The sequence below is a fragment of the Pecten maximus genome, chromosome 5 (genome assembly GCF_902652985.1).
Source record: "Pecten maximus chromosome 5, xPecMax1.1, whole genome shotgun sequence".
In the NCBI taxonomy this organism is placed as follows: domain Eukaryota; kingdom Metazoa; phylum Mollusca; class Bivalvia; order Pectinida; family Pectinidae; genus Pecten; species Pecten maximus.
In genome coordinates, this window is record NC_047019.1 from 24,160,959 (window position 1) to 24,177,179 (window position 16,221).

At 35.4% G+C, this 16,221-nt stretch overlaps 1 protein-coding gene and 1 long non-coding RNA gene across 14 annotated transcripts; one reads left to right on the forward strand and one right to left on the reverse strand.

Annotated features, from left to right (window-relative positions):
* Window positions 1–3,061: 3,061 nt before the first annotated feature.
* Window positions 3,062–8,570, reverse strand: LOC117327605. Of its 12 annotated transcripts, none has more exons than XR_004532693.1 (8): window positions 8,297–8,570; window positions 7,225–7,636; window positions 6,849–6,919; window positions 6,049–6,303; window positions 5,007–5,329; window positions 4,388–4,698; window positions 3,840–4,119; window positions 3,062–3,552 (listed from the first exon to the last, which is right to left on the reverse strand). It is a non-coding gene; the product is annotated as an uncharacterized LOC117327605 (long non-coding RNA). The 12 variants fall into 12 exon arrangements; XR_004532691.1 differs by having other exon boundaries at window positions 4,388–4,703; window positions 8,297–8,569; XR_004532697.1 differs by having other exon boundaries at window positions 4,388–4,665; window positions 7,255–7,636; window positions 8,297–8,568.
* Window positions 6,030–8,026, forward strand: LOC117327604. 2 transcript variants are annotated; one of them, XM_033884658.1, is made up of 4 exons: window positions 6,030–6,329; window positions 6,672–6,746; window positions 6,877–6,939; window positions 7,163–8,026. In XM_033884658.1, exons 1-4 carry the CDS (start codon window positions 6,033–6,035, stop codon window positions 7,643–7,645), a joined length of 918 nt encoding a protein of 305 aa, XP_033740549.1. In that variant the 5' UTR covers window positions 6,030–6,032; the 3' UTR covers window positions 7,646–8,026. The 2 variants fall into 2 exon arrangements, with proteins under 2 accessions (XP_033740549.1, XP_033740550.1); XM_033884659.1 differs by having other exon boundaries at window positions 6,301–6,746.
* Window positions 8,571–16,221: the final 7,651 nt, after the last annotated feature.

The following is a 16,221-nucleotide window of genomic DNA, read 5'->3' on the forward strand; positions in this document are numbered from 1 at the left end:
TTTAAATATTGAATATGTATGTTTATTTGAATGGTAAGCGGGGCTTCTTATATAATTACTTTGTTACTTGTCATCAAGCTCTTGGTTAGTCTGCGGGGAGCCGCCTCTCTGAGCCATTTAGTTGATTTCTCTATCTTATTCAGCTGAGAAACAATTTGACAAGAACTTCTGTTTTTTATATGAAGGAGTTTAATACACACACGATTTCATCCAGTAAAGCATTCCAATTATTGTAACTCTATGAAAAGCTGTCATTTCCTGTTTATCATTGCTGTTTCTGATTTAAGTTTTCTACTATTTCCTCCTGTGGTGCTGTTATTTGGCAGAACCAATTTGCCCTTGTCATATTTATCTACAGTATGTCATTCCCATTGCGATAAACTTCCAACAAGTCTGATCGCAAGCGAAGTTGATACTCTAGTGAAGGAAACCACATTCTTCTTGACGGATTTGATTAACTTGGTTGCTCTCCTTCGTATTTCCAATTCTCAATAGTTACACTGTCCTTTTTAGTTGTTGTTAATAGTAATGCGGTGTTGCATATTCGAGATGAGACTAGACGATATATTTACAAGTTGTTTGACATTAATTTGAAGTCTCTCTTGATTGCAGTTGTTAATCATTTGTTTGTGAAGTCAGGCAATATCTTTTTGGAGAGTGTTTGCTCGCTGTTAAAGTTTGCTGCCACTGAAATTTTGCCGTCATCATCAAACATTTAAACTGTCACATCTGCTATTTTCCACTTTTCTAGGATAATTCCTTCATTCAAAGATTTTTTTTTGTGAGTGGTTCCGCGATAAACTCTGAAAAAGGCTTCAATACGACTGGTTAGGTATTTTTGTGGTTTCATTTTTTCCATAATCGTGTACACCCTGTCTTTCTCGACGTTAATCTGGACTAGTTGTTATATATATGGTATATATATATATGTATATTATCAACCATCAAGTGTGTATCCGGAATTAATCAATATCATCTTTTTATGTTAGTATGTTTATTGTTCCGTAATTTGTGTCCGTCCATCACCGGAAGTTGTTTTGATGTTTAGTTGAAGAAGAATAAAATATAAGTTGGAGGCACCACGTGTTCGAGATTTTCTATATTGTACACACAGCCAAGCAAACCCCAAACACAACATGGTGGATAATCCAAATCCCGGATGACGATGTGAGTGACATCAGAAACCGTCAGCTGTTGCTGACGAGTTCGTATTGTAGATAATGTAAATAATATGTGTCGGTGATGGAGCACGTGGTTCGTCTGTTGAAACTTGAAAGTGTCGTCAATCGTCATGTAATTGTTTGAATTTTTGATTTTTTTTGTCTTCGTGAAATCCACAAAATCCCAGGACCTAGGGACAGACCCATATCTAGTTTTGTAAGAAATCATCGTCATGTGTCTGTAAGAACGTCAACATGATTGGACAAATCCGTCGAATGGAGAAGTGCTGGTACTAGTACAACTGCACAGGCTACCTGAAGTTCCGCCATGATCTGGACGGGCAATCTAAGGTCAGGGTACCCAAATTGTGACAGTACCCAGAATGTGACACTTTTCAATAAAATGGTTCTAATTGTCGCGAGAAAGAATTCCGCAAAAATAAACGTCTGTGACGTCATTTACGGTGTTGTTGACGTTATTTTTCCAATGGCATCCAGCTGCTGACTCACCTGGTATCCTGGTTAGCTGCTTTCAAAATGGGTAAGTAAGGTGACGTTTTGGCTTCCTATACATAACCGTCCCTGCGACAGTACGTTTTCAACATAAAAATCATTACCGATACCATTGAAAATTGATAAGGAAAGAAAATCGAATCCATAAAATCAAATTTCACTCAGGTTTAAATTGAGAGAAGACTAACAACAGCTGTTACGAGTCTTATTACCGCAGCTAGACCAACCAAACATTCTTCCGCCATCTTTCATAAGTTGACTGCATAGTGATCTAATGCGCATGACAGAAATGGGTGCATTCGTTTACAAAAGCAGGTGCCCTCCTAACTAATTCCGGAAACAAGTCCGTTCTGTATCAAAAGAAATAAAATTTTAAATAAAAACGTCGCTGCAGACCATTACCAAAACAATACTCCGAATCTTCTGATTTATAATTATACATATTTTAATATTAAATTGTGTATTCTTTTAGAGAAACCAGGGACATATATAGACATATCTTATTGTACGTCCCTGGAGAAACCCACAATTCTGATTCAATTTTTAATACGTTTTTCTGGTATGTATAATGAATATCAAATTTTAATGACATTAAATAATAATATCAGTGTAAGCGTCATATATATATATATCAACTTTATCCCAATTTGGTGCATACGTGTAAGCTTCCAATATATATCAACCAATCTGTAGCGGACTTTGATCTGGCCATGGTCAAGGGCCATCCAAGGGAGACGACTCCAATGCGACAAAATGTAAACGATCGATGCATTAGTCATGGAAACTATATGTATAAATTCAAACATTATTTTACCCATTATTGAAACTGCTCTATAGTTGGTAAATAAGTCGCCTTCTTAACCATTCTTTTAACATTGTCTTGGTATCAATTATATCAGCAATAATTTCACAGCAATGGATCTTTGAATACTGTTAAAAAGGACTTGCCTACAAGAACAAGATGTTTTGAAATCCTATGATAAAAACCCACCCTACATTCTTAAAAAAAAAAATCAACTCCTTGTTATAGGAATGTCACAGGAAGCAAAACCATAACACACTTAGGATTGATTTTTTTTATCCAATATCATATTTAATTAAAGAATGTCCAGTTATTTCGTCATATTTAATTAAAGAATGTCCAGTTATTTTGTTTCAAGTTAAACTGGTATTCTGTTACGATAAAGTTACAAAGAAATTTGGGAAATTGATATTGATTTTAGTGACATAAATAAAGATGTATTCAAGGAAATATCATATCTTTAATGGAAACAAACAAGAGGCAATAGCTTATAAACTGTTTTCGATCATCAAGTATAAACAAAATGACAACATTCTTTAAGCCGTCAAACCCCCCTACTGAAATAGAAACAAAATTACAACAATAATACAGTTAAAATTTTATTTGAATAATTATTAGCAAACACATGTTGTTCAACAGGAAAATATAAGAAATACACACCGGATCAACTGAAACAAGCTATTAAAGATGCAAAGCCTGGGAAGTCAATTAGAAGTCTCGAGAAGCTACATAAAATAAATCGCATGACCATATCCCGTCATCAAAAAGGATTATTGAAAGGCCATCCAGTCCGGGTGTTAAGCAAAGTAGAGGAGGAGCAATTAGAGGCATATATAGTATACTGTCAGGCCAGAGCTATGCCTTTAACACGGAAAGTAATAAAATCATTTGTCAGAGGTATTGTATCCAAAAGCGGCAGACAACTGTCAGGATCAGGAAACGGTCCGTCCAATAAATGGTTTAGGTCTTTTCTATCACGGCATCCAAGACTATCGATGAAGAGTCCCCAACTAGTCGATGGTGGAAGGACAAGAATGTCAAATGAGACAGTCATGGCACAGCACTTTAAGCTGTTATCTGAAACAATAGAGAAATTGGGTATGTTTATATTTTACAAAACTCCCAATAATTTACTAGATAGAAAACAAACCAGAATGGTGACTGTTAATAAAATACAAAGTTGACACTTATGAAAATTGATATTTTTTTGTGTTCATAACAATTATAAATTCAATTTAAAATATCTTCAACAATGTCATTCATTCATTAAAATAAGGAGTCAAAAAATAAATTAAGTAAGGAACAAATTTGAGCATTTGTAATGCAATGAAACCTGTTTCATTTGAAAATACAACACATATTACATTAATTTTTGTCAATCAATCCATTTCAAGGTCTCGGAAATAAGCCAGAGTGCATATTCAATGTGGACGAGACAGGCTTTGGGAAGGGTATGTCCCTAGACAAGGTCTGTGTAGCTGACAGGAGACAGGCACAATCTCGAGTAGTTGTCACCTCAAACCACACAACAGCAAATGTATGTGTCTCTGCAGATGGACGTGTCTTACCCACCATGGTAATTTATGAAAAGTCCTTCCCAAGTGGAATGTATAGAGATGGTATGTGTCTCAGATATCATCGTTGCTGTTAAAATATGAATAAAATAAAATGATAATTTAAATAAAGACATCAATTAAATAAGACATTTCGGCACTAAGTTCTTGAAAAACTTTGGTTTAAATTACCTTGAGAATAAAACTGATGTATTAATCTAAAGCTTTAAATATAACCATCAACACTTTGTACATTTTGATGACCTAAAAGTTGCCTGAATGCAGGAATGCTCCCCTAAATATAAAGATTATAGACATGTCTAAAGGTCCCTTATAGGGTGAGCGTTGCTGAAACAAACCTTTTGTTTTCTTTCCTGAAGGAATTCCACAAAGTTGGCTTTTCGGCACGTCAGAAAATGGCTACATGGACTCGGACTTGTTCCGAAAATGGTTCCAGGAAATTTTTCTGAAGCATGTGCCTAGGTCCAGACCTATTTTACTGGTGCTTGACAACCACGAGAGTCACCTTTCGATTCCACTTATTGATATGGCTAGAGCCAACCAGATAGAGTTCTTCTGCTTGCCACCCCATACGACCCATCTCCTTCAACCGCTAGATGTTGCGCTTTTCAGGCCACTAAAAAAAGCTGTGTCTGATTTAGCAGTCAGTCTAAGCTATGTAAACAAAGAACTTATAATTGGCAAACATAGGTATGGATCAATAATGATAAGATGAATCTGGAACTATACTATAATTGCACATTAAAAATATAATCCTTGTTTTTATTCTAATCCAATTGAATTTTGAACGAAATTTAGACAGATATTATGTATATATCATGTAATTAGTTAAGGCCACATAAAGGTAGCTCCTAGGTTTTCATGCAAATTTTTCTCAAAAGCAAAGAGGGAGAGCAACATATTTAACTTAGCTTATAATACTTGTCATAATTTTGAATATCATAATCAATCAATCACCTTCTTTTTTAATTCATCAAGACTAGCTCAGGTACTTCAAGCTGCTGTGGACAAGGTCTTCAGTCCTCACAATATCAAGGCTGGATTCAGGAAATGTGGCATTTTCCCGTTCGATAAAGATGCCATCGATAAGTCACAGCTAGCGCCCAAAGATCCAGAGTTCGATCCCATCAACAACATGGGACCAGGGGGAGACAACATTTCATTACGGCAAGACCCTCTCTGCCATTCTTGTGGTCAGTTTGTCATGGGCCATCCTCTGGTGACCCAAGGCATCATACCACAGGAATTGGCAGCTGTGCTGGTCCCGATCATTGGTCCACCTAAACAAAATAGAGCAACAAGAATTATCACTGAAGCAAGAGTTATAACAGGTGAAATACAACATAAATAACAAGGGCCCAATAGACCTGAATAGCTCAACTTCAATCCAATTATACTTTTTATCAACAGACCTATCAGTAATTTGAGGAGTCCTTGAAAATATATTTTCCTAGTTATATCATGGTAAAGTTCATTTGAACATAATTTTTGGTTATTCAGAAGTCGTTAAAAGTTTTCAGCCTATTTGATCCATTTGACCTTGAATGTAGGTCAAGGTCATTCATCTAAACAAACTTCATCACAGCCTGCCACATGCCAAATATCAAGTCTCTGGGCCTCTTGGTTGTTGAGAAGATGTTTAAATGGTAAAGTTGACACCAGACAGACAGAAGGACGGACAGCCGAAGGACGCTGCACGCACATCATAAGCTCGCCTGCCCAAAGGGCAGGTGAGCTAATAACATACCATAAACAAGTTACAAAACTTTCTTAGTGAAAAACAATATATTACTTACTAGAAACTCTTAATGATAATTAAGTAGACCAAAATAGTATCCATAAAACATTGTTTCAGGAGGGAAATATTCATATTATCAAATAATTCTCAAATTCAACCACTGAATATTTTAATAAATTCCATAATTATTTTTTATCAGCTTTTGAATTAATAAACCATTAACCAGATTTGTTTTATTGAAATTCATGGGCCGATTGGTACCTCCAATAACACTAGTCTCAGTCAAGAAACTTATTGTATGTCCTCTTATATTTCCTTGTTCTTTATCTTCTTATATTTCCTTGTTCTTTATCTTCTTATATTTCCTTGTTCTTTATCTTCTTATATTTCCTTGTTCTTTATCTTCTTATATTTCCTTGTTCTTTCCATTTCTGTGTTCTTTCTTAATTGATCTGTCTTTAATCCCAGGAGAACAAATCTATGAGCAGCTGAAGGAGAAAGAGGAGAAGAGGAAACCTAAACCGAATAAACAAAAACCACGGGTAAATTCTAAACAATAAACATAACAAAATATTGATCCATATCCATATTTATTTTGGGTGAGATCGGTCAATAAACTCCCATATTGTCCACTGTCCCATGCAATATTTGTTACTTATTTATCAAACTAATGAAACTAAAAATGCATATTGTCCTCTGTCCCATGCAATATTTGTTACTCATTTATCAAACTAATGAAACTAAAAATCCTCATGTGTCTGACCCCTAAGTAGTTGCTGGTTTGTACTGACTCTAGTATACGCAAATGAAGATTTCCTTTACCCACGGTTTAAAAAATACCTGTGGGATCTTTTTTCGCTAACCAAATTCTGTTATTTATCCAGAGAGAAAGTAATGAATCTACAATGACAAATACTGGGAAAGATGTGGATCAGGCACCCAAGAAAAGAGTTAAAAAGGTATTAATTGAATGTATAAAGATTGAAATATTCATGTATGCATAGAAATAGCATTTTGCAAATTGTAAAAATTTAAGTTTATGCTATAACCGTTATACTTACTAACTTCTAACCTTTCCTTGACTTTCAGGGCAAGCATCATGTTGAAACAGAATTACCAAAGTTGCATGTCCCTAAAAAAAGAGTCAGAAAGGTACATGTATAAACAAAATATTATTAGTATTAATGCAACGAAATCAAAGATATGATAGTAACAATATCATGCAAAAGATCAATTGTTCTTTTTTTTTAAAGTCATACATATTTAATGTACTGTTATGATGAACATTAATCTTATATATTTCTTAGGAAATTATTAGTATCACTTGGCTCTACTAACACTTGAAATATCATAGAAATGCTTTAATGTGTTTTAGCCAAAAACAGTAGAACTGACAAGCAACAACATAAGTGAAGAACTTGCTGACCCAGAATTCACCTGTCCTATATGCAATATCCAAGGTCATACCAGTGATGAAGAGAGTGGGATTTTCTGGGTTGGCTGTGATAATGCAAGGTGTAGCAGGTGGTATCACCGAGAGTGTCTGACTCATGACCAGCATGCAGATGTTGACTTGAGTCTACTCACTGGTGGTACATGGCATTGTCATCTGTGCCAAAATGATGGCATTCTACATTCAGAAGATATGTCATGTACCACCCATGAAGTACTTTGCCAAGTCTGCATGCTGTCATGCACTGCGATCGAAATTCGTGATGGCATTGATTTGTTCTGGATTAACTGCAAGTGTGGGAAGTCATATCACAAGTCCTGTCTGCCTTCCTATGTTTACAGAGAGTGGGATCTGGCAAAGGAAGCCTGGCGCTGTGGACATTGTCCTGATCATAATCTAGTTTAAAAAAAAATTATCAATGAGTATCAAAAGAACCATGTCATTGACATTCTATTTTTTGTATAATTTACCTGAATCAATTTCTTATTACTTATTAATTAACAAATGAATTTCACTTCATTAAATGTCTTTAAATTCATGACTTATTCAATGAATTGACAGATCTAAAAAATAATTCCTTATAATTGTAATTCATTTATTAATTTACAATAATCATAATTTTCCATATTTCATAACCATCACCAATCCATTCATGTAAAAAACCATCTCCGCGATGCATTTTTGTTTGTTCTGAAGCTATGTATACTTTATCAAAATGTTATGAAGTGTCAGTATTTATTTCATGTATTTGAGTATTTCTCCGATTCCACAAAAATTGAAAAAAAACAGTACATGATTCATATGCAGTTTGTTATTTGTATAAACATTTATAATGTGTAGATAAGCACTTTTTGTTTAAAATGAAATCAGAATAATCAAGAGTTATATATAATTATATCGTCACAATTTCAATATAACGATTTGCATTGATATCCGCCATATTGATTTTCGAGAAGTCGCTCTACATCATTTATAATCGCTTTAAATGTTTGTTATTTTGTTTAAATATCGTTGATTTTAGCAGGAAATGAAAAGTGCTTTCTACATTTTACATACCCGCTTCCAATTTCCGCATTTTGTGTGGACAAGACGCCTTATTTTACCACGACCGAAAGTGTCACAATTTGGGTCCTCGCACCTGCTGCAATCCGGAACCATGAGGTGATGACGTCACAGCGTGTTCGAATAAGAGCACGTGAGCGATCAATTGTAAAATCGATTATAATATTGAACTTACGATGCCTCCTTGTTAGAAAGGTTAAAAGAAAAACTGAAAGTTAAACTTTCAGAATGCATTCAACGAAAACATGTGAAAATTGTCACAATTTGGGTACCCTGACCTTACACTAACAGTGACGATGAACACATGAAACGTATCATTTAGTTTCATGTATTTATCAACATCCATTAATATGTATCTATATATGAAGATCAACATCTCTGATGTGGTGAACCAACATTGTTTATGTGTTTCGTCAAGTAACTTTCCAGTGACATACTAGGAGTGTGCACGTGACCGCTATTCTCGTACCCTCTGTGATCCCTTCCTTTGAAGATGATGTCGAGTCCTAGGCCTATTGTCAAGGAAGTTTTAGAGTTTTATAGTGACTTTCCTGATATCTGAATTAATAATAACATCAAAATCCAGTTCAACATGTTGACTTTGAAAAAAGTTTTTAGATATGATCACTTCACATCAGGTTTCAGTGTATTGAACAATGTCTATGGACACACAGTCAAGATTTATTTGAAAAAAAATTAGTGCATTAATCATTTAAAATTGTGATATCTTAGTTAACTGAAACATACTGATTATTTTTAAGATAAATGGTTTATTATCATTAACATTGCAATTGAAACACTTGATATTATACATCTTGTAAATTTTCTTTTTAATACATTAGTATTCCACAATGGTATATTTTACCTTTTTATCTAGCTCTTGATTTGTCAGTGTTTAAACATTATTATTGCCCAATATTCATGTCCCTACAGTATTATATTGCACAACATCATTGTTTTCCAAATGTTAATGAATGTTTTTCTCAGATAAATTATATCGGAAATATACTATAATTTTCAAGAGCGAAATCTCTGCTGATATTACTGTGGATCACATGTCATATTTGGTTAACATTTTTAAAGGATGAGCATATAATCAATAAGTATGTCAACTGTATTATGTTGTTACATGGATTTCGGGTAGTATTATATTGTACATTGTAATGTTTTTGGAACTTTGGTGATTTCATGCTGGTAGTATTTGGTGGTACTTGATATATGTTCTGATATTGTGATTATTTATGAACCACAAGGCCATGCCGAGATATTTTTCAGCGCATATACATGTATAGCTACAGTAAGGCTGATAGGGATAGATATAAAGCTAGCAGGTTAATGTATATTTTGTGTAATTATTGCAAGTTTTATTATGGTCAATTTCTCTATAACTTTAAATCACATGGTCTTATGACGCAACATGATGATACTGTAATAGTAAACAGTTAGTTGAGTATTGCCAGAACGAACTATAAATTGATGACTGACATTTATGTATGTATTTTAATTTGTATTGTTGAATCTTGAGCTTGATAAAATGTTAACTAAATAAATGCTACTTATAAAACTTTATATTTATATCCAATTCAATTACTCCATCCTTGAAACTACATTGGTACTAATAGCTGAGACTTGTATAAGCATGGTTAAAAGTTCTTTGACTATATCAAACTTTTATTTTCATTTTTACCAGAACATGTGATAATAAGATATAAAGTGATAGAATTGACAAATTGTTCAGACAATGTATCAGAGTGTGATTGTGTACTTGTAGTTTGGCCAGCTCAAGTGATTCTAAGAGGTTAGTGTGTAAATTTGGTCTGCAGTAATTTCTCATTTTTACCAAATTATATTTTGAGTATTCACATTCATTAACTCTGACACAACTATGTAATGATTATGTTTTGGAAGGTCCTCTGTCTACTGTGATATGTCCTGTTCTCTTTTTATGAAACAAATCATGCACATGTTCATATTTTTTTTTAAATTGAATACTCTTGTAAAGTTAGAATACTCACTTGATGGTAACTATTTCAAAATTGGGGACCAATTTTTGTTTTGTGGGGGAATGTTATATATATGGTATATATATATATATATATATTATCAACCATCAAGTGTGTATCCGGAATTAATTAATATCATCTTTTTATGTTAGTATTTTTATTGTTCCGTAATTTGTGTCCGTCCATCACCGGAAGTTGTTTTGATGTTTAGTTGAAGAAGAATAAGATATAAGTTGGAGGCACCACGTGTTAGAGATTTTCTATATTGTACACACAGCCAAGCAAACCCCAAACACAACATAGTTCACGTTTCGTGCACGGCCTTAACTCAGGAAGACACTTGAGAAAAACTTGTGGAGAATATTTGCTTCAACGCCATTTTCTGCAATGGTACTTCCTACGTCTTTAGCTGTAACACTTATGCTGAACAAGGAAATTAAGCACATCCGCGAACTTCATTCATATTCCCTTCTCCATGAACATACGTGCTTTTTGGAGATTCTGATATTTCTGAAAAGGAAAGCTAAATTCCTTTCCTTGCGTACTCATCAATATATTTATGATTCTATCATATTTAAGCTTCGCACCCTCCCCATTCTATCAAAAACAGTTCTTATGCCGACGGCAAAAGAGAAACGGATATTCAAGGACAAATGGAATGACCTAGAAGATGCTTACCAAGGCACGGGATGTAACATTTTTAGAAACGGAGTTTTTAAGTAGCGATTTTTATTAACTTCTGCCGGAAGTAACATGCACGATATGCGGATGGTCGATTGGTGACGATAAGGAACAAAATGTTCAGAAAGAAAGCAGAAATATGAACTGAATTAAGGGTTATCTAAATATCAAATCCGATGATGTTTTACAAGTCTATAAATCACTACTGTTGTGCAATGGTACAGCAGTAATGGCTAGCCACGAGTCATGTCATTGGCATTTGTAAAGGTGCTTGTTAATTTTGGCAAACATGCGTAAATATGCACGTTTCAGCAGAACATAATAAACTCATGTGTATCACGTAAATTGCACAAAATAAAACCATGTTGTAATACTTATGTCTTTAGACGGTAGTAGGGATATTTATTTGACCAGATTTGACTTCATAAAAGCATACACATTGATTCTCTTTTGACCTGAGCGGTTGGACCAGAGTTATTTAGAGGTTCATAAATTGAAGGTAGATATGGTTCAATAATGGAAAATCATGACGCTTACAGCTTTATAGCATTGGGCTTTGTGATGGAGGCTCTTTTTGTACTTTCGTACTGATGTTAGCAACACAATACTTGATAACTTGCATGATCGGTGTTGTCTCCCTTCTCCCAATGACGTGTTGGTTCATGACACTGTTTTTAATTAAGAAGTATTTGGAGGTCATGAGGGTAGTCCTACAGATATAATAACAGGGCGTGTTTTAGTTAATTTATACACAAGTCTATAATACGAATCATTTACCTGGGTCATTTGATGACAGGAAGTATATACACTGTACATGTATGGCTACGATGATAAAAAGACGCTTTCCATTTGAAAGATAACATATATAATGTGGCATGATGATGATATATGATGCATGATGATGATGATATATGACGCATGATGATGATATATACTGATAATGATGAGGCGTGATGATGATGATATATACTGATAATGATGAGGCGTGATGATGATGATATATGATGATGATGATATATACTGATAATGATGAGGCGTGATGATGGTGATATATGAAGATGCGTGATGATGATGATGATATATGATGATGATGTATATGATGCATGGTGATGATGATGATGATATATGGTGATGCGCGATGATGATGATGATATATATGATGATGCGTGATGATGATGATGATGATGATGATATACGATGATGTGTGATTATGTGTGATGATTCGTGATGATGATGATGTATATGATGCATGATGATGACGATGATGATATATGCTGATAATGATGCATGATAATGATGGTGATAATATATGATGAAAATGCATGATGCAAGATGATGATAATGATATGATGATCATGATCATCATCGCAACATGTATGTGTAAGAGTGTGTGTATGTATGTTTTTTCTTTGTCTGGTTTTTATTTTTGTTATCCATGTCTATTGTTTTAATATGTGAAAATCTTCAAAAAATAAAAGAATTATAAAAAAAAAAACATATATAATGTATGTAGCCGGAGGAATCCACAAAATGGTGGGAACTACTCCACAGTCATATTCCAGCTGGTTCGGACAAAAGTCCAGCCACTTTATCATCTTCTTTAGGTGAGTTTCTAATAACATCATCTTTAATTAAGATCTGTACTGAATTATTCCACATGTCGATGCTTCCCAAGAAGACCCGCCAAAGCATTCAAAATGACAGATCTTCTGTTCAAATGCAGATGCGACAGAAGAATAAACTGATACATTTTTTTAACGTAACCAAGTCATTTGTTAAATAAACGTTGCCCAAGTAAATGGTCCTTGTTGGTATACAAAAAGGTTGAGTACGTATGTCATATGTAATGTGTTCCGAATGACGTCTCGGGAATTCAGCATTCGTGCACATTTCTTTTAAATGGAAAAAAACTAAATAAAGAGCTTTACTCTTTTGGAGAAAAGTATATTGCCATCTATACTCATATTTCGGTGCTGTTTTACACTCGTGAAATATGCATGTTTAGTATCCACTAAACACCATTGTGTAACACCTTAACTTACTGCTATTCGCCACGACATCGTATTCATTTTATAATTCTTAGGTTATTTGATTTAAATTAATAAATAGGTAACGCAAACAGTCAGTAAATATATATATTATATACGTCAAGCGCTTTCATGCTATTCAATAGAAGCAATCCTTTTATAAATAGTCAATCATTTCAGATTGAAATTTTATTCCATTCCCGTGGAAATTAATTAATGTTATATTTTTGTTACTTACAAAAGCTACTTTCCTTAAAGAATTATCAGGAGCTATTGGAAGTAATTGCGGGGTATTGAATGACTCCTCGCCAAAGATAAACAATATAGATTAGATGTAATCGGACGATAACCATTTAGTAGTTCTGATCGACTCTATTCACTGGTGGCCTAAGTAATGATTTGTCGATCTCCTAGGAAGATATTTATCATGATTCTATACATCGCTAGATATATTAAGAAATAATCGACCAAATAAATCCCGTTTTTGATTGGGTTTAATTAAATAGTTGCCATCACGGGTTCTGAGGTTAAGGCTGAGTAGGCTTTCGGGATAGGTACGTGCCGCCACGTCCGTACATCCTCTTTCACTAACTTTGATTAACAGATAGCATTTTAACAGCCCTTTTGTTGGTTTATCTAAGGAGACCTGTACGAAGAAGTGGTTGGAAGTGTACATGTACATATTTTATTGAATTAGAAAATCAACCATGTCAACCCATATATATACCCGTTAGTGTAATTGAACTGAATCATACACGATGTGTATACCCTTATGAACCTGTCCAATACTATGGTAGTACTGTAAACGTTAATATTTCAGCAGTGATAATATTTTAGCGATTTTGATGCTGGAAGCTTTTCACTATATTATGACTACGCTTACTGTGTTTTCTATGACAAGCGTTGCAGTATCGCCAATTCATCAGGCGCAAATCTGTTTTAATTTAGTTTTGCGATAAATTTGAGTGCGCTGAAATAAGTATTGTAACGTGCACCTGGTCCGTCCCAAGTGTCTTCTGGGATATGCTGTACCTTAAGCGAACTTGACTAGTCCAATCTCAATCGGTATGGAATCAGTAATATTTACAAATGATTAATCTATAAATGACATACAAATGAAACGGTCGTGCTGCTTGCCACGGACCTCTAAAACTACCATACAAATATAACTATAGTAGGCACTGACGCCCACAAATGCCTAACGCATGTGCTCTCGCCATGCACTGGTACCAGCCGTGGCTTTCGTGCGCGCCGGCAATGACCAATCAAGCACGCCGGCTACCTCGGGAACCGGCAATGCCAGATCAAGCACGCCTATTACAAGTGCTCCCGGCACTTGCACAGCGCACCGGCTACCTGCGCACCAGCTTATGAAGCGCAGTAGTAATGCAAGTGCTCCCAGTGTCTACCTTGCGCACTGGCTTATCCAGCCCTGCGCAACAGCAATGCAATTGCTCCCGGCACTGGAACCTCGCAGTGGCTTCCTTACGCACCAGCTTCCTTCAGCGCACCAACCATACAATTGCTCCCGACACTGGAACCTGGTAGTGGTTAAACTTGCGCACCAGCCTCCTACAGCAATACAAGTGCTCTCGGCACTGTAACCTTGTACATCTGCCTCGTACAGCGCAACAACACACTACCTCACGACTAATGGGCACTTATTCAGCGACCACCAATCGCTAGATGAGAGACTTCTCAGTCTCTCCACAAAGACTTACTCAGCCTTCGTAGCTACCGGGGTTTGAAACCTGTCAGTTTCAATTAGAATCACGCCCACTTTTCAGCGGCATATTCTCCCCAGTTTGTAGCTGGCTATTTATGTGCCAGGCTATTCGGCGAGCCAGTGGTACCATACATTTGCATATTGCACATTTCGCTCTAAAACCTTGTATCATCTTTATATACAAACACATTTACATGGTATATTATCCTTCTTATCAATCAAGGTATATTTAGGAATCATTTTCAATCTATACAATCCAACCATTAATTAGTAATCATCCGATAATCAATGAGATAAAACAGCGCTTAACAATTGTATGTAAAAGGGAGATAACTCCAACAGAAAACCAATTTTCCTTACAGTATTTGTACAGCATTTCAATAACCTACAGAACCGTACCATGTCTTAAGTAGTAGAATATGATAAGTTACATTATAGCTTTACCTATTTACAATACTGTATAATTTTCTTCGAGGGTTATGTCTACAGGTAGGGCGTAAGAATTGTACCTGCTGCCCCCATTGCATGATCGTAAGAGGCGACTAAATTTGGGATCTTATCGTTTCTCTTCTTTCTTAACAACTTTCTTCTTCCTAACGTCTCCCTTGACAGTCACTGCCTCACTTAAATTTTGGCCTTTAGTTGAGCGTTCGCCCCTGTGAGGAAGGCTTTGGGTTCTGTCCCCTGGCCGAGACATACCAGTATCTTTAAAAATGGTAGTTGCTGCTCCTGCTTAGCGCTCAGCATACACGGAGTGAGACGACTGGTTCGCCCGTTGTCAGTATAATGGGACCGGGTAGAGTGTCCTGCTGGATGTCTTCGGCAGTATGCTTCAGTGTGGTAGCACTATAAATCGACAAAAGTTCCGGCCTATCACAAGGAGACTTAACACGAACATACCGCAGCCTCCCAAAACACACATACGCACTCAACACTTGCATGTATGTCGCACGCGCGGAAGGCCGTCCTTAAATGACCTTAGCTGTTAATAGCACGTTCAACAAAATAAACCAAACCAAACCAAATCTACAACAAATTCACCGAAAACATATCAAAATACATCCTCTTCATTTAAGATGAGACCTAACTACTACAGTGTATACATGCTGTATGCGTGTCTGCTGTATACTCACCTTATCAAATAGATCCTTAAATGTACATTAAGATATAACATCACAGCCACAGAAAATCCCGGTATTCCATTTTATCAGTTCGGTTCCTACCGGTAATGTTTGAAATTAGCAAGTTGTTTTACCCGATGATAGAACATTTTGTTTTGTGGGAACAATGTCGTTTTGTCTGTAGCAGTAGTTCCATGATTAGACAAACTGAACAAGGAATTAACTCTGGATTTTCCCGAAATCTTGTGTGACATTTTTTTTAAACATTACTGTCGTGGGTAAGTTCATCTTTGGGCTATATAAACTGAACTGTCAACGGTAAAGCTAGTAAATCGTATTACTTATTATTGTATACTTATAC

Coding starts and splice junctions, on each gene's coding strand:
- LOC117327604 (XM_033884658.1), top strand. CDS start 6,033: ATGGGCCGATTGGTACCTCCAATAACACTAGTCTCAGTCAAGAAACTT. Junction 6,330..6,671: donor CGAATAAACAAAAACCACGG/GTAAATTCTAAA, acceptor TTATTTATCCAG/AGAGAAAGTAATGAATCTAC. Junction 6,747..6,876: donor CCAAGAAAAGAGTTAAAAAG/GTATTAATTGAA, acceptor CTTGACTTTCAG/GGCAAGCATCATGTTGAAAC.